At 44.6% G+C, this 25108-nt stretch overlaps 1 protein-coding gene across 4 annotated transcripts; it reads right to left on the bottom strand.

Annotated features, from left to right (window-relative positions):
* Positions 1–8737: 8737 nt before the first annotated feature.
* Positions 8738–24194, bottom strand: LOC307193447 (butyrophilin subfamily 2 member A2-like). Of its 4 annotated transcripts, none has more exons than XM_079935382.1 (8): positions 23977–24194; positions 23364–23478; positions 22266–22613; positions 17296–17577; positions 15657–15878; positions 15227–15247; positions 15106–15132; positions 8738–13619 (listed from the first exon to the last, which is right to left on the bottom strand). In XM_079935382.1, exons 2-8 carry the CDS (start codon positions 23446–23448, stop codon positions 12997–12999), a joined length of 1608 nt encoding a protein of 535 aa, XP_079791508.1. In that variant the 5' UTR covers positions 23449–23478; positions 23977–24194; the 3' UTR covers positions 8738–12996. The 4 variants fall into 4 exon arrangements, with proteins under 4 accessions (XP_079791508.1, XP_079791510.1, XP_079791509.1 ...); XM_079935384.1 differs by having other exon boundaries at positions 15711–15878; XM_079935383.1 differs by lacking the exon at positions 23977–24194 and adding an exon at positions 23625–23796.
* Between the last annotated feature and the right edge of the window lie 914 nt (positions 24195–25108).

Raw genomic sequence — 25108 nt, 5'->3', positions numbered from 1 at the left:
TCAGGCCAGGCGGCCCTCAGCACGCTCTCACCGACCACCCTAAGTCTGGTCAATCTTGTCTGTATAAAACAACAAAATGGGCCCTGAATCCCCAAGAGAGACTTAGGATAAGGGAATTGTGAGGCATAGTACCCATTAATGGGTTTCATATAAATAGAAGAACCTTGGAACCACTGCCCTAAAAAACCTCTTCTTTCAAATACAATAATTTGGCATTTGCTTTTAGCAATGATAGTCAAGATACAGTGATGGAGGTAGAGATGGAGACCAGGGGAATAAGTTGGAGGAGAAAGGAAGAAAGATTGGGAGCAGATAGAACAAGAAAGGGGAGCTGAAGAGAGCTAAAGGGCTTGAAGAGTAGAGGGCCTAGGACTAGGGAGGAAGGAGCCAGGGGGAGAGAAAATGCCTCCTGGCTGCTGGCTCTCTCAAGGGGTGAGAGTAATCCCAGATACTGACCTCTGATGTTGGAGGAAAAGGCACCAACAAGCTTCTGCTACCAAATGAGAAAGTTGGTTGTGGCCCCAGGGGCAAAAGTTAAAGGAGGAGGAAGGGGGAAGTGCTCTCAGGAAAGCCTGCCCCCAGGTCCCTGATGTATTTACTTTGGGGAAAAAAAAAAAGTTTTCTAGAGAGGAAAAGGTCTGTGGATTTGTGGTCTTCAGCTGAGAAATCAGGATATGCATTGATGACCTGGGCTAAACAGAAGGGGACAGGGCAAAAAAGAAAGAGGATTCAAGAAAACACTAAAAGAAAATGTAAAGCCTTGGGCCGTTAATTCACCTCTCCAAGCCTCAGTTCTTTTATCTGTAAAATGGGAGTATTGTTAATAATACCTTCTTTGGAGTGGTGTTGCAAGGATTAAATGAGATTAAGCATGTTAAGTGCTTAGCATATAATAGGGATTTAGAAGAGAGAAAGTTGTTATTCTATTATTATTTATGTGAGTTGAAAATTAAAGATAGGCTAGGAATACATTTGTGTGTTTCAGTTTTCAGGGCCCCAAAGTTGTCTCTCTACCAAAGCTACTTCCCTAAAAGCAATTCATGAGGCCTGCAATTTCTTGTTTTGGGTTAAACCCCTTATCGTTATGGAAAATTTAAAAATATGTATATTTTTGAAAGTAGAAATCACTCATAATGTCAGCAAATAATGACAGCCTCTGGCAGAATTGTTGATACTTTTGTAAATATAATTTGAAACATTGTTAATAGCTACATAATATCATATTGAAGGTTCCTATAATTCCCAAGACTGTGGGACATCTTGAGTTTTTTGCCTATTATAAATAGTGTGCTTTATACACAAGTCTTTGTCCACATCTTTTATAGTTTCCTGATAAACTTTCTGATGAATTCCCAGAAATATTGTCATCAGGTCAAATGGTATGAACATATCGTCAAAGTTTCCTCCTGAAACGTCAAGCCTATCACACCATCAACCGAGATGTCCTTCTCACCTAATTCCTGCCAGCATTGAGGGCTATTATTCCTCATCATCACTAATGGAATGGATAATGTTGACCAAATTATTACTTCACAATGCGTTTATATAACGAGGCTGGTCATTTTTCATGTTTATATACTTTAATATATTCCGGAAGTGAATTTTTCGAGCTAATTGCCTTTTTTTTTTCTAGATAGATTCTGGAGCTCTTTTTTTTTCTTTTTTAATCAAAATGCATGAACTTTTTAGAAATTAAAGACATCAACCCTGTATTATATGTGTGGCAAAAACCCTTCACCACCCGTTTGTTCTTTGCCTTTTAATTGGGACTATGATTAAGACCAACAAAAAATAATTCCTCCAGTGGACCCACCTGAGTGCTAGGAGAATGAATTTTCTCAAATACAAATCTGATCTTGTCACTTTTTGCTTAAAAATCCCTACATGTCTCCTTAGTGACCCCAACACCCAGTTCAGGCACCTTAATCTGGTCAAGAAAATGCTGTAAGATCTAGTGGCCTCCCTCTTTCCTTCCTCTCAGCCTCTTCTCACCAGAGCCTCTCAGTCTGTCCAACTCACATGAGAAACACTTTTGAAGTCTTTGGTCTTATCTATAATGTTTAAAGTAAATTAAACATTTTGCTGCATTACACATGAAATTTAAAAAAAAAATGACTCTGGCTAGACTTTGCCCCCTCCAAGTGAAATCAGCTCTCCAGGAAGATGGGCCAGGTTTATCCTGTGACATGGACAACTTCCTGGTCCCTCTTTGCTGGCACAAATCTGACCTGAATCCTACCGTTTATTTTTGTTTATTTTGGATATGTTTAGATATGTTTATTTTTGTCTTTTGTTTCCAAGTCTTTCTTCCCCTCCTAAACTGAGCTCTTTGAGGTCTCTGACCTCTTATCAGCACATAGACCGAAGTAGAATTTGCAGCTTCAATCACACCCACCAGTCCTTGGCTTTCCTAGTTTGAAATGTGCCTGCCTCATTCTCAGCTCCCATCTGTGCTTAACTTTCGAAAATATCACCGATAATGAGTTTCCTCTCCTCAACCCATTCTGATTAGACTTCTGTCCCTCGCTCTACATTGTCAAAATATCTTAGAGGAAAATTTGGGGCAGGAGGAAGAGTTTTACTTGCACCCAAGAGAGCTAGACTGAAAGAAAGGAGCTGGGGAAATAGAGAGCAAATGGTATTCAAGGTATTATGTGGCAGCCAAGGTTCTGATGGATAATATCTGAGTCATTTTGACAGAAACTAGCAGTTTTGGACAATCAGTGGCAGGATCTCTGAATTGTCCAGGCTCAATCAGGGAACAGACATTCTAGATGCCCCCAGTTTTCATGGCTCCCATTGTTTTTTAGGTGCCTTTGTGATGTGGGGCTACTATGAGCAAGTTCCTGTTATTCTGGGGTCCTAGAAACATAAACTGTTTCCTCTTAGACATGAAACCATTTGGGCTGAGGAGTGTGATGTGCTCCTCCGATGACAAGATGTCAGGGCTTCTCCCCCTACACTCCCCTTTTCACCACACACGATTCAAATTTCCTAATATTATAAATTAGTCAGATCCAATGATTATTCTCTTCCTCGTTTTACTTGACATCCAACAGCATTTGACTGAGGCAACCACTTACTCCTTTTTTTTAAGAAGTAGTTTTTATTCTGTCAAAGTAATTCATGCAAAGCATTTTTATTTTTTTTGCGGTACGCGTGCCTCTCACTGTTGTGACCTCTCCCGCTGTGGAGCACAGGCTCCGGACGCTCAGGCTCAGCGGCCATGGCCCACGGGCCACGGGCCCAGCCGCTACGCGGCATGTGGGATCTTCCCAGACCGGGGCACGAACCCATGTCCCCTGCATCGGCAGGCGGACTCTCAACCACTGCGCCACCAGGGAAACCCTCTTGCTATTCCTTGATGAATCCATTTTTAGATATTACTTTTCGATGCTTTATCATGAGCAGTGATGATTTCCTTCTTGTGGTGGCTGAGTTTATGTGTCAACTTGACTGGGCTAAGGACTACCCAGGTAACTGGGAAAAGGTCATTTCTGGGTGTGTTTGTGAGGCTGTTTCCAGAAGAGAAAAGCATTTGAATCCGTAAGTGAAGAGACCGTCCTCACCAATGCAGGTGGGAATCATCCAATCCTTTGAGGGCCTGAATAGAATAAAAAGATGCAGGGAGGGCGAATTTGCTCTGTGCTTGAGCTGGGACTTCCAGCTCCTGCCCTCAGACATTAGCACTTCTTGTTCTCTGGCATTTGGACTCTGACCTGGACTTACATCATCGGCTCCCCTGGTTCACCGTTCTTCGAGTTTGGACTGGAACTACACCAACGGTTTTCCCGGGCCTCCAGGTTACAGAGGGCAGATGGTGGGATTTCTTTGCCTCTATAATCACGTGCGCCTATCCCTCATAATAAATCTCTTTCTATATATCTGTATACCGTATATCCTATTGGTCCTGTCTCTCTGGAGAACTCTGACTAATACCATTCTTTTATATCACCAATAGAAATACATCATTTTTGTTCAGTGTTTCCAATACCATGGTTTTGTGGCTATATTTTTATGGAGCTGAGGATCATATATGATTACATTTACTTTCCTGTACAACTTTTTGTGTTTGAGGGGGATGGGGGAGGGAGGGAGTTAAATGATTCACCTTATTTCCTTTGTTTAGTTTTCTGTGTTCCCATCACAGATTTTTCCCAGCCCTTAACAGTCTCTAAGTACAGTCTCCGTAGTCAAACATCTCATGTAATTTATTAGTGCTATTACAATCCCTCCCTAGCCCCATTCCCATCCCTCCCAGAGCAGCACTTCTCTAACTTAAATGAGCATATGCTTCACTGGAGGGTCTTACTAAAAATACGTTCTGATTTAGGTCTGGACTGCTACCAGGATTCTCCCTGCTGGCTGCTGCCGGTCCACAGGAGCTTTTTCCTCTTCCTTATTCAGAATCCGCAGCTGAAGAGGCAGCTGCTGGCTCTACACGAATTGTGGAGATGACCCTGGGGGATGGTTCTGGCTGAGTCTTGGGCTTATTTCTTTTGCACGTGGTTAAACCGAGCTAAGACAAAGGGCTGGGTGCGAATGGGCACATCACGCATAACACCGTATCCTGTCGCTTGTAGTGAGTTTTGTGGTCAGCTGCTGTGTCTCAGGGCACACACTATTGGCGTACTGGTAATAACTAGATGTGACCTCATGGTATGTTGACATTATAATACTGACATAACCCCCCTATTTACCAAGCCTGTATTGAATTTATGTGCATCGTGTAGCGATCGCTTTGTAATGTATAGAGATATTGAATCACTGTGTTGTGCAGCATGGACTAACACAGTGCTGTAGGTCAACTATACTTCAAAACAAACAAACAAACAAGCTCATAGAAAAAGAGATCAGATTTGTGGTTATCAGAAGTGGAGGGTGGGGAGAGGGGGAATTGGATGAAGGTGGTCAAAATGTACAAACTTCCAGTTATAAGATAAATAAGTACTAGGGATGTAATGTACAACAGCATAAATATAATTAACACTTGTATAATATATATGAACGTTGTTAAGAGAATAAATCCTGAGTTCTCCACACAAGGAAAAAATTTTTCTTTTTTCTTTTGTATCTATATACGATGGTGGGTGTTCACTAAACTTATCGTGGTAATCATCTTACGATATACATAAGTGAAATCATTATGCTGTACACCTTAAACATATACAGTGCTGTATGTGAATTATGTCTCAATAAAACTGGAAGAAAAGAAATTATGCGCATTGTAGCCCAACAGAGTTTGCATATGTGAATGGGGGCTGGAAAGAAATTGAAGAGGTCTGAAGAAGATGTGATGGGATTCTGTGTAGAAGGGGGGTCCGTGGGGGTGGAGTGAGGTTAAATGTGTCCCCTGGGAGCAAGAGGCTGAGGTCCGGTTGAGTGGTGACATCTCTGAGTCATATTCCGGGAAACGCTTTTGAAATGGAGAGTTCCTAGAACAAAGAAGAGGGTCAGGAAAGGAACGTATGGGAGTCAATAAAATGAGTTTGGATTGTGCAAGGGAAAAATTAGAAGATTTAGGGAAGGGAGCAGTTGTATGGACCCCTCTGAGTCCTTCTTAGAATCTACCCCATTGCCCCCTCTCTTCCCATTACCTGGTGGGGCAAATTCCTCCAAAGCAGGGCTCTATCTACCCTCTGGAGGACAGGCTATAGAAAACATGAAAATACAGAGTTCAGTATTTTAGAAGCAGGCCATGAATTCATTATTGGTTTGACTTCACCTTGTTTTCCTCTTATCACAGATGTCACTCCATGTTCCCTGATCAGACCTTGTCTTAGTTTGAGTTCTCCCTGAAACAGGCCCTCAGACACAGATATGGATGCAAGTAATTTATTTGGGAGGTGATCCTAGAAAACATGGTGGGGAAGGGAAGAAATGAGACAGGGAAGAGCTAATAAAGAGTGTGATAACACCCGGATTACTGTTATGGGTCCCTGGGACTCAATCTTGCTAGGGACTCTCTGAGAGATTGTGTGGAACTGGAAACTACCCAATTCAGAGTTGTCACCGAGGGATGAGAAAGCAGAAGGATTTATCCATAATCCAGCCCCTCATTGGCTGAGGATTTTCTAGGTAAACACCAGTAGGAAGGGTATGCCGGTGACCACCAAGGGGAGAGAGAGAGACAGACAGAGAGAGGGGGGACTGAGAATCAGTGAATGTGAGAGATTCAGGGGGCATCTCTTTCTCTCCAAAGAAATGAGACACCGTGGTAGGAATTGTCAGGTATCCCCAGGAGACATTTTTCCACCTGGCCCCTGGTCTCCATTCCCAGCCTTCCCCGCCCTAGCCCCACACCGACTTCTTTCCTGATTATCAACTACCGATTAGAGTGCCTGAACTTCAAGTTTCTTGGGTTAGCTAATCTTCTGGTCATATTCCAAGGGATCTGTATGTCTCCTAAGGAGAATGTTGAGGTAATTTACCACTATCTCTGTTCTCTCCACCCTCATCAGTGAAATGCTGTCAGTATTTTTCATTTTGTGTGCCCTGAGGCTTTGAATCCCTGGGAGATATGAGCTCTGAGTCCCAGAGAAATGAAGAGCCATTGACCTGCACACGATTGTACTTTTTTCTATTCTGTAGTAACAGAGAGGTTTTATAAGAGATACAAAGCCTCTTTATAGAACAATGGAGGGAACACCAGAATTTTCTAAGCTCTTTTATGAGTTTCTTTGGAAAATAAACAGAACTAAACCAGTTAAGATTTGAGTTAAAGATGGGGGAAGGAGGATGGAATGTGAGCATGAAACACACAATGGAGTGACTGTTCCCTTCTGTGAATACTTGATTATTGAAAAATTATCAATAAATCATGAACAAAGAATACTTTTTGTTTCAATTTTTGTTCTGAGAAATCTGCAGGAAGTTCCTCTTGGCTTTAGATACTGAGAGATTTTGCTGTATCTGGAGAACTGAAAGTCTGGGGCCAAATTTGGGGTGGATGGGAGTGAACACTGGAGGCTGATAGTGGGGTTCTGCTTGCCTATGACCATGTTGAAGGCCACCAGCCAAAGCCCAACTGCAGTTGAATGAAATTGGATTTGTTGCTACTTGTTACAGCAGTGTGGATTCAACACACCATGAGGGCTTGGGGGGGTGTGTCTCAGTGAGAGGGTGTGGGAGAACTTAACAGGATTTAGGTTTGTGTTGGGTGATTTGCGGGAGGTTCAAAGAATGAAGGGTTTGCTCTGGATGACTGCTGTAAGAAAGCAGTGGACTGATGTATGATTGAATATTCCAATTTTTATTAGGAAGTGGAGGAAAAGAGTGGGCTGGAATTTCCTGGTGGTCCAATGGTTATGACTCCATGCTTCCACTGCAGGGGGCGGGGTTCAATCCCTGGTCGGGGAAATAAGATCCCACAAGCCGCAGGGCACGGCCAAAAAAAAAAAAAAAAAAAAAAAAAGATTTAAGTGGTAAACAAACAGCAATTACTGCAGTCAGGAGAGAGAGAGAGAGACAGAGAGAGAGAGAGGTGTATGGTCATTTTTGTAGCTTGCACGGTGTTCTTGTTTTTTGGTCTGTGCTCTGACATGACTGCAGAGTGGATTTGTTTTTGTCTCACTCCATCACAATCACAGAATGGTGAAATGTTTAAGTGGAGAACGCTGGAGCCACTGCCAGGCTTGTTTCTTTCTTCCTCAGTCAGAGGCTGCCTTTTCCTTCAGATCTAAAGGTATTTGGGGCTTTATAACTTTAGAGTCCCTTCCAACTTCGAAAAATCTAGAATCATATTTCTAAATTTCTAAACTAGGATGACTTTTGAGTGGAAGTCATCTCAGAGGGTATGGCATCCCAGCACATGTCTACAGATGGGAGGAGTCCTGTGGATGGAAATACTAAGAGAAGGCTTTGAGGAGGACATAGAAATTTGGTTACATCTTAATATGATCTTGAACAACGGTGTGAAAGATTGAATTACTGAATTGCTATCATATTAAAAAACAACCTTCTAGGGGAGAGGAGCAATATAGAGGTTGGGGTATGCTGTTAGGTATAAAATGAACTACAAGGATATATTGTACAACATGAGGGATATAGCCAATGTTTTATAATAACTATAAATGGAGTATAACCTTCAAAAGTTGTGAATCACTATATTGTACACCTGTAACTTATATAATATTGTACAGCAACTATACTTCAACAAAAAATTTTTTTAATAAAAAATAAAAAAACCACCCTCTGAGGGTCTTTGGCTGGGTGTGAAAATTAAACTGATAAAGACAGATGAACAGGAGAAAAGCATCCACATTTTATTGAATTTTTACATGTACATGAGAGCCCTCACAAGAGGATGAAGACCTGAAGAAATGACCAGAGCAGGAAGCTTTAATACATTTTAGGCAAAGAAACAATAAATTTGTGAAAAATTGACATGGCAAAGGGGCTTGGGCTAGGGGTAGTAAATGGTGAAGAAGTAGCAAGGTTTGTTTATATAGCCTTCTCTCTGGTGATAAGGATATCTCCCTTCCTCCTGGTACAGGGAGGGTACCTTTCATATGCGAGATTTATTTCCTGCTTTCAGGGAAAAAAGGCGAGAGCGGGAAGCCTTTCTCCTGCAGTTTTCTCAGACTTTTTGGAGGAGCGTGCCCAATACCAGCTTCTAGAGGCTACCCATTTCTCCAACTTCAAGTCTAGTGGCATAGCATCTTCAAATCTTTCTATCTCTATCCTCTGCTTCTGTTGTCTGTCTCCTCTCTCTCTTAGAAGGAAATCATTAGGTGTTTTTTTGTTTTGTTTTGTTTTCTTGTTTTTGGCTGCGGCACAACCAGGAATTGAACCCGCTCCCTCGGCAGTGAAAGCGCAGAGTTCTAACCACTGGACCACCAGGGAATTGCCGGAAATCATTATGTTTCTTCCTTGTTTAAAATCATACAGTGGCTTCCCATTATATTTAAAAGAAAACACAAACTTCTTTCGCTGCCCCGAGTCTCCACTGATCTGGCTCTCCCTGTTTCTCTGGTCTGCCCACTCTTTCTCCTACCATCCTTTGGCTGCTCTCACCTTTTTGTTCAGGTGGTACCCCAGATCCAATCGCACCCTAGTCCTTTGCCCTTGACATTCTTTCTCAAACTGTGTAGTAAGAGGTCTGGCCTTTGTCCAGCTCCTGGGAAATAACCTAAACCCTTGGAATTTCCCGAGTGTTGTGTCATTCCTGGTGAGCTCTCTGGATTGTACCTGATCGTTTACTCTAATGAGATGACTCATGGGCAATCACCAAGCCAGAAAGTCCAATCATGTGATTACGGGGTTGGGGCTTTGGGCTATGTGCTGTCAGCTTGACTCAGCAAGAGAGAGGGGCTGGAGATGGAGTTCAATCACTATGTGGTCAATGATTCAATCAATCAAGCCTACATAATGAAGGCTCAATAGAAAGTGTGGCCATCGAAGCGTGAGTGTACTTCCTGGGTTGGCAATAGTCCACGCATGTCACCTGTCCTAGTCACTGTTATTTTCCTCAGTGCCTAGACAGTGCTTGGCTCATGGCCAACAGCCAGCGATTGTTGCATGGATGTAAGAATAAGCTGCAGGTGTGTTGACTCATACACACCAGAAACTGCGGATATAAATGGATATAAATGGATATAAATGGATATAAATGTTAGCTTATTTACTGATTATTTTACATGTACCTTATCTGTGTCAGATTACTTCTGTCTCTGATACCAAAGTCCTCTAAGTTTGATTAGTAACCGTAATTGAAAGGTCTGGGATAATTATACATGTGCCTTGTGGTACAAAAGGGTTGGTTTGGGGGAGGCTGGGGAGAAAATGAAATGATCCTGTGAACCAGCCTGGCAGCAATGTGCCAGGCTGTTTCATATATGATTAAGGAAAGCTCTTCATGAGTCCAGGGATATGTAAGTTTCACTTTCCCAGAAGTTGGGAAAACTTCTAATTATGGTAGGATATGCCGAGAAGACCTAACTTCCAATATCCCCACCCCATCTCCCTCCTTGGCCCAGCCTACTCTCTCCCACACGGGGATCAAAGGGTAACAAGATTAACCGTTGCCCAGTAATAACCGCTGACGATAACTCCCAGCCCATCCTAGGTAAAAGATTAAAGTCTCTCTTTAATCCAACATGCCAAAATCTGAAAAACTTCCACTGGAAGGTCTTGATTCAGAATTCTTTTTTTTTCCCTCTCCTCTTGGGGTTGATCTAAGTTACAGAGCCAAGAGGGCAGGTGGGATCACAGATGCCGTGGATCTCAGCCACTGAGGGTGCTGGGATCACTACGCCAGGCCTGAGCCGTGACACCCAAAGAAGGGGAAGAGTCCCTGGGGGGCGTTCCCCTTTTCTCCATACTCTACTCCACTTCACTCCCAGCCCCCAAACCCAGGAAAAAGGAAATTCTGGAAAATTAAATTACTCATGCTGCTAAGAACGAGTAACCCAGGAATTGCCTGGCGGTCCGGCGGTTAGGGCTCAGTGCTTTCACTGCCGGGGCGGAGCCTGGGTTCAGTCCCAGATCGGGGATCCAGCAAGATATGCAGAGCAGCCAAAAAAAAAAAAAAAAAAAAAAGGTAATCCTGCTGCCTGCTGGGAAAAGGAAATAAAAATAATTCTCGGGTGACTCCAGACATCTGTTCATTTGAGCTCTGGTTTTCAGTAAGACTCTGTTTGATTCTCAGCACTTTGCTGCGAGCCTCCAGATCGTCTGCTTTCTACTCGTTTCCTGCCCGTCCCATTCTCAATCTTTGCTCTGACTGTAGGGGTTTATGTTCCTTTAACTAGTTAGTTTATTTCTGCTTTGGGGCTCGTAATGCACAAGATTCCCAATGCTCGGGAATCTTTCCTAGTCCTCAAGTCTCAGAAAAACCATCACTTCCTCCAGGAAGCCCTCCTTAACTTTGCCATCTAAAGTGGTCCCCCCTCAGCCCCCACCCATTCCTCTCCATAATATCACCCTGTTTATTTCCTTCGTGACACAACAGACCGTACATTGTCTACACATTAAAGGTGATAAATTTGTTGAGAGTGAATGAATAAGCAAAGATATGAAGGAAGACAGTAAAGGATAGGAGCCGAGTTTTACACTATTTACATATTTTATACAGTGACTAGCAGAGCATTGGGTTCATGCTTAGTTTCAATAAATACTTAAAACATTTGAAATTTATGTTTATAAGGCACCTTAAGGATGAGGCATGATTTATCAAAAAAAAAGTATGAATGAAAACTCTGTTTTCCTTGAACAAACAAACAAAAAGATTGCTTTAACTTGCTAGACCTCACTATTTCATTGTGAAATGGGGATCAGTATATTTGCTATGAGAAAGCAAGGCTACTGCATAAGTGAAAGTGTTTTGTAAACTATAATAAAAGATATGCAAACCCACTCAAAGCCTTATTTTACAGAATACCAAAACACCGAAAAGCTCTAACTTGCCTAAGATTAATATAGGCAGTTATTAGTAGTACTTGTTTCCTGACTCGCAGTCTGGTGCTTTTAGTTAAAACTGTTCAAATATTATTATAACAACAATACCAAAAATAAAAACAACACACGCACATACACATTAATAAGCCAGTCTTCCATCTCAACAAATCACTTACTTCAATGTTCCTGATTTTTTCCAGAATGTCTCCATTTGAAACTGCAGTAAAACAATTTTGAACTTTTGAAATACCTTTTAAAGTTTTCAGCCAAGTTTTACAATTGGATGGCTGAATTATGTGAAGTCCAAAATACTGCCATTTATGTCATCATTTTAGATGACTGACTCAATTCCAGGATCCTCTATCCTGGTTCTCAAAAGATGTTTTGCAGATTTCTGGGTGGTCCCTGTAATACTTGCAAACAGTGTACAAGATTAATACTATTCCATAATAATGATACTAAGATATTATTTTTCATTTTTGCTCTCACTCTCTCACTAGTGTACAGTTACATTTTTTAGAGCCTACATGACCTGTGATATCCCAGCACTGAATACAGAGGCAGATGTGAGGATCCAGCCACCTTCGAGAAGCCAGACGTTAGATTTGCAAAAACGTTAAAGAATACCACACTTCTCAATAAACTTTATTTTGCATTGGAAACAACAGTTATTTTTCATGAAAAATTTTTTATGTTAACCTATAATTGGCTTGTTGCTATTTTTAATATAAATTAATAAATAAATACATTTTAAACATTTCTCAGTTCCAATCTCTAATGCCACAAATATTGATAGATATATAACCCAAATGAGCAAAAGCTCTTTAGGGTCCTCAGTAATTTTTAAGTGTCTAAAGGCAACCTGAGGCCAAAAAGCAGAAAAGCACTGCTCTCCCCACTGAACCTGAACCTTGAGATCCACTTGGTCCAATGCTTACCTGCTCAGCTGGGACCTTAAACCTTAGGCCACTCTCAATAACTAAGTACTGACACCTTGTTTATTGTAGGGACACCTGAGCCAGGCCACGTCCAGAAGTATCCTCATCCTTCATCCTTCCTCATATGGATCTAGGCCTGGGGAGCTTTACTGTATGCCCTGGAAATCTTGGGGGTGGGTGGGAAATGGACCGTCAGCTCCTGGGACCCCTTAGCTGTAATGGTGGGGCTTAACCACATCCATAGCCTCGGCCCACCTCTCAGGTCTCACTTCCTCTATCTCTGACTTCCATTTGTGGTTCCCGCTCCCCTCTTACATCCTAGTGCATCCTCGCCCCAGTCCACAGTATCTGACGTCAACTCCGGTCTCAGGCTGAATGTGTCACTCTGATGTTAAAGCAACCGGTTTTCTGCCTGTCACATTCTCACACTTCTTGGTTGGGAGCTATGTGGCAGCACTTGTGTTCCTGAGACTGGCCCCTGCCCCATCGTTACGTGCAAATGAGTTACTAAAGCAACGGCCTAATGAGGGAGAGATGGGGCTGGGGCTTGAGGAGGTGTCCAGGGGACCTCTGGAGGAGATTTTCTTCCGTGACCGAAGGAAGGAGGGTGGTTTTCCTCCAGGGGGTGCTGTGCCGTGGTAGTAGAGGTGGCCTGGGCTCTCTACTTGGCTCTGAGACCGGGGAATTGGTCCTGGAGGCTGCGGTGGGTCTCTGCCCTGTGAAGGACCAGGCCGCCCGCAGGCACTGTGACCCCCTGGGCCCCTGTAAACGCTGGACAGATAAAGAGGGGGCTGTCATCAGACCCCAGCCTGAAGAAGGGCCTCAGGGGCCCAGAGAAGGGCGAACGGGGACACGTGTAGATGTGCGACCTGTCCCTCATGTTATAGAAGGACACATCTCCAGCTTCATAATCCAGGAAGATGCCCACTCGGCGAAGGCGCTCTCTCAGGGGGAGAATCTTCTTTGGGGAGGACAGGACGCGGTACTTGCTCTCAAACATCTCCAGGGTCCAGAAGCCGTTCTGAGGAACCAGTAGGGCTTCCCCTTTCCTCTTAACACTGTCTCTACAAACACCCACAGCCCAAACCATCACGTTTTCGACCTCCACCTCCCAGTAATGTTTCCCTGAGGAGTAGTTCTCTAGGCCCAGGACACAAGGCTGACAGTCAAATCTCTCTGGGTTGTCAGGCAAGCTCTGCCTGGAGGGACCCCGTCTCACACTTCTCCGGTCCTCTGACAGGAAGAGCTCGGGATGAGCGGTGTCTGGGTCCAGTACCACATCAGCTGCAGAGGAAGTCTCAGGTTTAGGCCTAGGATCTCAGGAGATTGTGAGATTCCTGGTCCCCAGAGAGATCCCAGAAAGCTGGTGGGAGATTCCCCCATGTGACCGCCTTTTCCGTGAAGGCCCCTCGATCCCAGATCCCAGGCAGCTCACAGAAAATTCCTGAGGCTGCACTTCTATCTCTTAAGTGGCAGGAGCACTGCCTCAGGTCGAGGAGAACTGGGGCTCTAAGAAATATAGAAAGTTCAGCAAATGAGCTGAAATTAATGGCTCCCGCTTTCTCTCAATGTTCCTAGATCCGCTCCCTTTTCTATTCAAAATATATGATCTCTGGGACTCTCTTTAGTTAAAAAGTTTCCCACATGGCTTAAACCAGCAAAGAGGACCTATCCCCTCCCCCTCCCCCAGTTAAGCCATTAAGGCCAATTTTTCCCTACACAGATAAGGGTGATAAAGTGTCCCTACACTGGTCCTCTGTGTTCTACCAGTTTAACCAGGTGACAACTGATTTAAATGACTAATAAGCGTATCCCTCAAAGGGTAAAAAAGAAGGATAATGTCCCCCAAAGTCTACCTGCCATACTTGCCTGAGAGGTGAGTATGGCAAAAGGTAGTTTTGCCTTAATAACATCGGTGTGACATCTATAGCTATGACCTCTCTGCATACAGGAAATGCCTCAGACCCCCGACTTTCTGCAGCCCTCTCCCATCTGCAGTTACTACTACTTAGTCAGTCTACATCGAACACAAAATCACTGTGTTAAAATGATTTGCTTCTTTCTCCAAGTTGTTATGTCTGATGGTGATAATTTTGAAATTCGAAAGAGGAAAGGTCCACGTGCTGTGGGATCTAGTAAAGCCTGCATTCTTTGATGCTTGTGAGCAGAACGTGACAAGTCATAAAACTCAAAGTGCTCATTAGGAACAGGCAATTGGACCCTGTGTTCTCCCACCTGCCCAGGTCCTCTCCACTGGCAGGCTACACACAGGGTTATCAGCATTCTCTTGGAGCAGGAAGGCATTTCTGGTCCCTATTTGTACACCCCTCAGCCAGGCCTGGGAAGCTTATTGCTTTTCCCACACGTGGCTCTTCCACTGTGCAGTCTATACCACCGCCCAGGTTATAAATAGCTAAGCCAGTATTGTCTTCTTTCAAATTAAGCCAGGATCCAAAGAGCAACAGCTACTAAAAGGTAAGCTTTCGGGACATCTATTATGTATGGTAGACCTTTGGTAATCATGGATGAAATTATTCTAAAAAAGAAAGGATGGTGGGAAGTAAGCTATAGAGTTGGTTAAGAGCTGCAGGGCTTCCCTGACAGCAGAGGTAGGCTCCGGCATTGGGTAGGATACTGCTGGTGAATCGACCCCAGGCTCCTGCCCCCGCTAGCCAGCCTTGGGTCTCCTTGTTCATCTCCTCTAATGTGTCCTGTTCGCTGCCTGGTGGGGAGAAAGCTCGGGATCTGAGGGAATGTCAGAGGCGCTCACCCGCATGTAAGAGGCTTCTTCTCCATCCTGCAATGGGACAGGCAGAGAGGTGAGCTTCAGGAGATAATGCAGGGCAGAATGCAAATCATGCAGGGAGTAGTTCAGGAAATGCTCAACTTACGCAGTTCTTCATGAAGTTGCTCTGAAAAAGAAACAGAAACAAATGAATGTCCTCAAGAGAAGAACTAAGAGAAATAGAGTTTGCCTTAAATGATGATGGCTGGTCTTCTATTTGACCACTGTCCCCCTCCCCGGCTGCCTTGGGAATTGTCAAGATACCAGAAATAACATATGATCAGGTGGCTGGATATTATCAGTACTTATTTGGGTTTGCTCTTGTCCAACAATATAGGGCTATACGTAGCCAGGTGAATGGATGCAACATTTGCAGAATGGAAGAAAGCGAGGTCTGAGGGATTCATTACTAGGACACGAAGAGTTCTAAGCCCTTGCCGCTGCCTTTATTCACGTCCTCTCTCTCTTTCGCAGGCTTTTAGCTGCCCGAGCTGTGTCCTTTTGTAAGACAGTGAACTGTGTTCCTACTCTTTTACCTTTTATTTGACGTTCTTTCTCTTTTTCCACACGTTCTTTCCCCAGTTCCTTACGTGCAATTTCTTTCTCTTCATTTTCAATCTCTATTTGCATGGACAGAAGCTTTTTTTCCATTTGGAGTTTCTTGACGATACAGATGCTTCCAGCGATGATGAGGAGCAGAGAAGGCAGGATGACAGTCAGGGCCACCAGCCAGGGAGATGTGCTGGGAATAAAGGATTCTGAAAAGGGAGCCCCAAAGTCCCATTTAGTGAGAAAAAGGAGCCCTGGGATTAGAGCCCTTCTGGGCGCAGATCTGAAGAGCACCTCCCCTGCACCCCTGGCCCCCACCAGGTCCCTGCTCCGTCAGCTTCTCTCTCAGAAACCCCAGCTAGGGAAAGAGACTTTGGCTCTGCACTGGCTCGCCCCACAGTGATTGCCAGGGTTGGGGCCCCAGAAGACAAAAAAGCAGTAACATCTGGAGTCACCATGGGTAAGACCAGGGTGACTAAAAGCTAACCAGCCACACTGAATCAGCACGGCCACCACATGGTATAAGCCATCATCCCTTCTTGCCTGGAATTTTGCAATGCCTTCTCCCTGCTTCTGTCCATATCCTCTGCGGTCTGTCCTCAGCACAGCAGCCTAAGTGAGATCATGTTGTTTCTCTGCTCAAAACCCTGCAGTGTTTCCTACCTCACTGAGACTAACAGCCAAAGTCCATGTGTGGCCTACACTGCCTCATATGATCCAGATCTACTGTCTCTCTGAATTCATCTCCTCCAACTCTCCCTGCCCTCAATCCATTCCAGTCATACCTGTGTCTTGGGGGGGTCCTTGAAACTGCCAGATATGCTCCTGCCTCAGCCCTTTGCATATGCCGTTCCTGCTACCTGGCTTGCTCAGTCCTCAAACATCTGCATGGCTCACTCCTCACTTCCCCAACTGCCATCTTTTCCGTGAAGCTTTCCCCGATCGTCCTATTTACAATTACAACTGCCTCATGCCCCTGACACTCTCTATCCCCGCCTCACTAATTTTTTTCTACGGTACTTATCACCATCTGATATAATCCACAGTTTAATTAATTATTTCACTCCTTGTTTTAATTCATGATTTCATTTACTGCCTTCTGCTCTTCTAGAATGTGAGCCCCATGAGGGCAGGTATCTTCATGTATTTTGTTCACTGATTTACCTTCGGTTTCTAGAACAGTGTCTTGAACGTATGAGACGCTTGTTCAGTATTTAATGAATTTATGAATGTCTACAGACAGAGAATTTCTCCAGCTCTGTCCTTTGGGAAATCTCTTGGGCAGGAAGGAAGGGCTTCAGCAGATACTACCTGCCCATAGATTTATGATTGTTCTACATGTTTGAAAATTGCTGCAGGATAAGGACCATAACAGAGAAAAACAAAGCAAAACAAAACTATCAGATTTACCCTCAGAGAAGAGGCTTCCTACTCCTGTGTTTTGAGGTGATTTGATTTTCCTCTTGTGACAAGGGGAGAGGCCTCAGCTCAGCTGTAGCCTCTAGTTCTTCAGGGCCCAGGACCCTTCCACTCCGTGCCCCTACTCCCATCCCCATGCTGGGCTCCGGTCTGTCTGCTGAGGATCCCACCTCCATGAGATGAGCCTCCAGAGAGCGGGGAACTAACCTGGAATGAAAATCACAGTTTCCTTCTCCTGGTTGAGCAGGGTGTTGTTGACGGAGCAGGTCATGTTCCTCACAGACTCGTCCATGATGATCACAGCCGTGGTGACCATGAAGAGGCCGTCTTCGTTCGTAGTGTAAGCCTCCTCCAGCGGGGGCATGATCTCACCATAAGGGTCCCTCCACACGGCATGGGGCTCTGGGTACCACCCTACAGATGTGCATTCCAGCCGGAGGCCTCCATCCTCGTGGCCCTTCATTTCAATAACGGGCTTAGAACCCAGGCCTGGGGAGAGAGACCAGCTAAAGAGGTAATGGTGTCTTAGCCGAAGTGTCTTAGCAGATCAGCTGTTAGTGATGAGAGCCAAGGGAAGCCACGAGAGAGCAAGAGGTTGGTGTCCAGAGAAACTGATGACGCACATTCCATTCTGTGAAGGGAGAAAGGAAGGAAGGAAAGGAGGGAAGAAAACCTTGATGTTGGAGAACACCAGGTAACCAACATGTCAAAAAAATTGTGAGATCTCTAAGTGAGGAAAGGATTACATTGTACTTTTCTTTGTGCTCCACCTACGGACCCCATCACAGGAGCAAGCATTTATCTGCCTCCTAATAGATACTGGTTGATTGATTCATTCAGCTAGAGATTTTAATTTTCTCACTTCCGGGTGGGTGTATCCACTGTGACCAGAAAGAAGCAGGCTTTCACTTTCTGCCCTGAGAGGACTTCTCAGTAGCTCTGGCTTCCTGAAGTTCTAGGTCAATACAATAAGGACAGAAACCTGCCAGGCTGGCAGAATCTTAAGAAACTTTTTGAGTTCAAGGCACTGACCCTCTTCTCCTGGTTTAGGACTTCACATCGCCACAGCTATCTGATAATCATAAGCAGCTGTTGGTTTTTAGGAAAATTGACAGAGCCAGTGTGCAAAGCCAACCCTTACCCCAGTTCACAGATGTTTACCTTCCACTCAATTGGGCTCAGTCAATTAGGTAATTTTCTTACAGTCCCTTGACAACATTCCCCTATTAGATCTGGATGCTCCCGGGATCCTTAAGATAAAAACATCACCTCCTTGGGCTTCCCTGGTGGCGCAGTGGTTGGGAGTCCGCCTGCCAGTGCCGGGGACACAGGTTCGTGCCCCGGTCCGGGAGGATCCCACGTGCCGCGGAGCGGCTGGGCCCGTGAGCCCTGGCCGCTGGGCCTGCACATCCGGAGCCTGTGCTCCGCGGCGAGGGAGGCCACAACAGTGAGAGGCCCGCATACCGCAAAAAAAAAAAAAGAAAAAAATCACCTCCTTAATGTCAGCAGATCATCGTCAAAAGTCCTAAGAATCTAGGCTCTTCCTAACTTATTCTATCTTTCAGAGAATCCTCAATAAAAGAGAATACTGGGTAGGAGAGAGCTGCAAATGCATGGTCCTGGGAGACTTCTGCCCCTTTAGCCAGGTGTCCAGCAATCATCCAGACTTCTTTTAAGGAGTTCCTTTGTTAAGCCTGTCCAACCAATTATACCAAAGACAAAATTAAAGCAGTCACTTAAGCCTTACTGCTTCTTGCTCAATTTGATCTTTTCAAGATGGAAAATAAAAAACAACTAGTGGCATATTGAAAGGCTCACACAGAAACTTTGAAGTGGGATAAGATTCAAAAGAACTTGGCCAGATGGAAAGAAATCCTACAGAATGTTCCGGAGGGGTTCGATAAGGGCAAGCAGGAGACAATAGACTTAAGGACAGAACCAGCCAGCCGATTAACCAAACTGAAAAACAGTAAGCAAACAAGCAAACAGGTGTACACCAACTCGTTTCAGAGTGGGGCAGGTCAGGGTCTTGTTTACAGGGGAAGAATGGAAAATTCCTGCCACATACAAACACATGGTGGTCAGCTCTGTAGTGCTGCTGTGAACAGAGTCAGGACACAAGGGTGGAGAAACCCTTCTTCCATGATATTCTATATTAATCAGATACAAAACTGCCCTTCTGAGTAACGAAGATGGGATCTCCTGCCAGTCGCGTTTGAGGCCCACTGGGCAGGTCGCACTGTCCACAAACCTCCATTGGTCTGGTGGACTGAAATGCCATTGATTTATGTGTGTCTTAAAGGCTTTTCCGTTCTTCAAACATTTCTTTTAAAGTATAATACTCTGACACCGGAAGTGAGGTCATACCTTAAAGCCAATAAACTTATAGAAATCCCAGTTTAAATGCCACTTCTATCCTGAAGCCTGGCCGAATTCTCACTCATTTTCTCTGCGGGACCACTAGGCTTAATATATAATTTACATGTCAGTCACTCACACGACAACTAGTATTTGAGGAAAGGGAAAGAAGGTAAACTTAATGTTTATCAAGAAATGAGATGTCCATATATGCTGTAGTTTCCTGGGCAGTCCTTGTTGATTCCACTTGTCCCTGTGCAATTATTGACAGTGCCTCCTCTCACTCTCAAAAGTGTGCAGTTTGAGTGATAAACTATATGGTCCCCTATCAGGAGCCCACACGCCCTGTGTTGTGCTAGATGGGACTTCACACTGGATGCTCTCAGTAGCCCTAGACGTGCATGGCTCACTTCCTCACTTCATTCTCGTTTTGTTCGATCGCCATCTTTTCCGTGAAGCTTTTCCTGACCATTCTATTTCTAATTATCTTACCTCCTTGCCTCCTAGAACTTTCCATCTCTTCCCTGCTTTATTATTTTCTATAGTACTCATCGCCATCTGATATAAAATCCAGTTTAATTATTTCATTTATTTCTCTGAGCACCCTCCAGAATGTGAGTTCCACGAGGGTAGGGATCTTCATGTACTTTGTTCACTGATTTATCCTCAGTTTCTGAAACAGTGACTTGAACATGAGATGCTTGTTAAGTATTTGTGGAATGAATTTATGAATGTCTGCAATGAGGGGTGCGCAAGGGTAAATTTTTCCACTCTGATTTTGATATCAGCCATTCATCTTTTTCACTCCTTCATTTTACAACTACTTATTAAGTACCTGCTAGGTGCCAGGCAATTTGCTAGATGCTGGAGACATAGTTGTGAATAATTGCTGGTTTTGATTGTGATGTGGACTATTAACACTTTAAAAGAATGTCTAGTAACAAAAACCTGAAAGAGTACTTTTTAGTGCTGTCTACAAAAATTTTCAGTTCACCTGGGCCCATGGTTAGGCTTGTACTTCCCTCTCCTGTATAGTTAGGCATAACCGTGTGACTTGCTTTGGTCAATGAAATGTGAGTATAAATAACATGTAGCACCTCCCAGGCAGAAGCTTTACAAACCAGTGAGTAATTTGCCGGGCTCTCTTTCCCTCTGCTCAGGTGAACCACAAAGCTCCAGGCAGATCTGTATGAAGTAGAGCCCCACCAGACTCAGGAAGGATATATTTCATGTGTTAGAAACAGACCCTTGTTGATTTAACGTACTGAGATTTGAGGGCTGCTTGTGACCAGAGCATAACCTTGACAATCCTGACTAATGCATACTTCAAAGATGATTAAAAGCATGGACTGGTAAGAGGCTCATGGAAAAAGGTTAAAAAAAAGCAGATCTCAGGCTTAGAATAGAGATAGCTCAGGCACGATGTGATGACCACTTACAGCTTTATGGAGCAGATTCATTTAATCCTTCAATAATATTTGTTGAGCACCTGTTATGCTCCAGGGTCTGTTCTAAAGGTGTGGATATAGCAGGAGAAAAATAGAAAACAATCCCTTATGAAATCTACATTCTAGTGGAAGAGCCATAATAATCTGGATAAATACGTAAAATGCATATACGTAAGAAGGTGAGAGGTGCTGAGGAAGACAGTAGGGAAGGGGGGTAAAAAGGGTCAAGGATGGTGTTTGATCCTCACACGCATGGAAAATAGCTTATGAAAAAGAAAAAAATAGATTGAAATCACATGTGAAAAACTTCTCTTTGGACTTAATGAAAAAGGTATGGAGCATCATATATGACTGGCGAGAGTGTATATTGGTACAAACACTTTGGAAAACTAATGTGTAGTGCCTATTAAGGATGTATATTTCTCATTACACAGCATGTCTCTTCCTAGGAACCTGTTTAAGTCGGGGATTTTGAGAAGTGGCATGTGGTGGACTGAACTGTGCCCCCGCAAAATTCATATGTTGAAGCCCTAACCTCCAGGCCCTTAGAATGTGCATGTATTTGGAGAGAGGGCCTTTGAAGAGGTAATTAAGTTAAAATGAGGCTGTTAGGGTGGGCCCTAATCCAATCTGACTGGTGTCCTTATAAGAAGAGGAGATTAGGACACACAGGGAAAGACACCAGGAACGTGGACCCACAGAGGAAAGGCCACATGAAGACACAGAGAGAAGACCACATGAGGACCCAGTGAGAAGGTGGCCATCTGCAGGCCAGGGAGAGAGGCCTCAGAAGAAACCAAACCTGCTGACAGCTTGATCTTGGACTTCCAGCCTCCAGAACTGTGAGAAAATACATTTCTGTTGTTTAAGCCACCCAGTCTGTGGTCCTTTTGTTATGGCAGCCCTAGCAAACTAACTCGGTCAGTAGAAGGCAGTGTTCTAGTTCTTGACATGAGTAGTGGTTACATGGGTTATAGCTCATAATAATTCAGTAATCTGTATACATTAATGTTCTACGAGTTTTTCTGTATAATACTTCACAATAAAGATGTCTAATTCTAAAACATGTTACTGAGGAAGATGCTTAGAGATCTCTCACAAGTAGGCATAAGAATAATTTGTAGGGATTAAGCATTCGCCCCTACTCAAGGTGACAGCTGAGTTCCGTGTGTGCGTCTCAAGAGTTGATGCCCACCGTTTAGCAGAGCAAACCCACTCACTGGGTCCTTGAGCAGGGGAAAGCCACCCTCCCTGTTTAAAGGGGATTCTAGGCAAAAATCTGCTGGTCTGCAGGGGGCCTGAGGTGAGGAGAAAAACTTTCCCTAAGAGTCAGGCTGTGAAAAAGCAATGGAGCAAAATGGAAGGTCGTACCTGCCACTATCAGGTACATGATGGCCTCGTCGTAGGATCTGCCTTCTTGGAAATAACAGCGGTAGATGCCGTTATCGTGGGCTGTGACGTTGTGTATGATCAGCCCCACGCTCCCTTTGCTGATAGCTTCGCTCACAAAGGTTGTTCTTCCCCTGTACTCCTCCATCTGCTCCTCCGTCCTCTCTCGATGGCCCTTGTACACGAACACTGCAGGGGAGAACTGCGTCCGGAACCACCGCACCTCCATGCCCTCAGCGTTTTTCTCAGGTGACAGGTGGCAGTGTAACTTGGTGTCTTCTCCCACCATGGCCTGAATTGGATCAGCTGGTCCCAGGACAGTAAATTGGACTGTTCAACAAAGCGGTAGAGTCAGACAAGGGCACCAGCCATCAACTCTCTAAGGTGGGAAAAGAAGTGGATATGCCAGGGCACAGACATGTTCTTTCTAAGGGGCTTCCTGGGCTCAGGATTCTGGGGGCCAAGAGATGTGGCTGGTCGATAGTAACAGACACCTAGCAGGGGTAGGAGGGGTGTCTATTGAGGATGCTAATGCTTTTGAACAACACATGGAGAAGCATACCCTGATACCCCCCATGGACCCTGAGCTTACACAGATCTTTTTCTATTTCCCAAACCAGCACAGTGCCTGGAGTATACTATAACCTTGAGCTGTCCAATATGATAGCCACTAGCTAGTCCCAATTGGAGTGTGCTGTAAATGTACAATACACACAATTTTGAAAATTTAGAAAAAAATGTTAAGTATCTCACTGTTCGTATTTTACATTAATTAAAAGTTTAAATAATAATATTTTGGTTATGTGGAGTTAAAATAGATTATGAAAGGTTGTTTGATCTGTTTCTTTTTACTTTTTTAAACGTAGCTACTAAGAATTTTAAGTTATATATGCAGCTCGCCTTTTGTGGCTCTCACTGGATTGCTAAATGGAGGGCGCTGGGATCCGTTCGAAGACCGTGTGCAGAACGAAAAGGTGAGCGAACACAACTGCAGCCCTTCTTTACCCTTCCTCTTTGCAGACTGAAGTGCTGATTTTCCTTTCTGAGAAGTTGATAGGAGTTAGTGGCATGCATCCCTACCTGAGACCGCTGCAAACAAGCTGAGGAGGTGGAAGAAGAGAAGGGAGCCTGGCAGGGAGAAATGCAGAGAGGCAGCTCGCTCCATAAGCACCCACGAGAGGCAGGGACGGGAAGCCTAGAGAGACGTGGAGAATCAGCCAGGGAGACTCGGCACTACGGTTCTGATCTAGGTCAAACTTTCCTGTAACCCGTGTTGGTTATCATCAGCGCCCCAACTGCTGTCTTGGGCAGCCCCCTTCCTCTCCCGGTTCAGGTGTTTACCGATAGATGGCTTCATTAAACATTCCAGGGAATAAGCCAACAATACAACGATCGGGACTACAGTTTTCCGCCCTCCTCGGCTCACTTCTCCGGCCAGAGTTGAGTTTCTTCAGACGTCACTTGATATTCTTCCAAACCCATCCTCCCTCCCGTCCCTTCCTCCTCGCCGCGAATCTGGCTCGGCACCAAGTCAAGCCAGGGGTGGAGAGCCTCCCTCCGCTCACCCCCGCCCCCGGAAGCATCCCCTACCCGGGACCCCGACTTTCCCCTTATCAGGTTCTGTTCCTCCCGCCTACCGCCCCCCACTCCCCGCCCCACCCCCGAGCGGTAGCGCGTCCCCTCCCTTTCTTACCTTCTAGAATTAACTTCTGCGTTTTCTTTTCTCCTCTGACGCTCAAATGATGATTTTCCGGTTGTCCGTCTTCCCCCTAAACCCGCCCATGGGCACAGGCACAACCAGACCAAACCTTCCCGAAAGCGGAGAAGGAACTTTTCTTCACCTCCTGTTAGTCGCGGCCTGGGGGCTGCGGTCCCTGGGACCCGGTCCACTCGGGGACCACAAAGTCACAAGATCTCCAATGAATGATTTAGAGCAGGCCGTGGGTCAGCCAGCCAATGGCATCCCTGAACCTGCTTTCTCACCAGTTACTGGGTAGAATACACAGAAACAGCTTAGGACTTAAAAACGCACAGCTGCACGGAGCCTTTAAAAAACTTTCCTTTTTCTTTCTTCAGAAGCGAGATACTTTTCATTTTTTTATTGAAAATTCTTGAGATTCCCCGAGGATTTTGGCGTTGCTGCTAATCACCAGGAGAGGCCTGCCGTGTGTAGAAGTCTGTGTGTGTGTGTGTGTGTGTGTGTGTGTGTGTGTGTGTAGTGTTTGGGGTTGGGGGTGTGATGACGTAAGCATAACTCACAGCTTCACACGTTTCTTAGTCTTGGGTGGGATGGAGCCCAGTTGCCCACATGATAACCAACTGATTAATGTACCCTTTATGTAATTTTTCTCTCAGTTGGCTTTTCTCTTTTTATTTATTTTCGAACTTGAGTTTTCTGGGATCAGTTCTCAAGTAGACAACGTGACTCCGAGTCCTTGACTCAGAGTCAGCTTTTGGGGAACCCAAACTAAGAGATGGATTCAGTAGAAAGTTCACCAGACATCATCAACAGTGAGAATTATCTTTTCTGCAAAAGGACACTCTGACATGTATACCTGGGTTTAGTAAGTGAACGAAGGGCTACAGATAAAATTTCCAAAGAGTCACTCATTGAGATTCACGGGAATCTCCAATCGTGGAGGCCCTTAGTGTATACAGGACAGAGGCCTCCTCCAGAGTGAGTGAGGCTGTGACTACGTGTGCTAGCCTGAAGAGTTCACACCAGAGTCTTTACAACCTGTGATTATGACACATTACATGGCAAAAGAGACCTTAAGGTTATGGATCTTAATGTAGAGAGATTATCCTGGATTCATAGGAAGATT

Source organism: Stenella coeruleoalba (genome assembly GCF_951394435.1).
Source record: "Stenella coeruleoalba genome assembly, chromosome: 10".
NCBI classification, from domain to species: Eukaryota; Metazoa; Chordata; class Mammalia; order Artiodactyla; family Delphinidae; genus Stenella; species Stenella coeruleoalba.
This window is presented reverse-complemented; position numbering and strand designations above follow the sequence as displayed.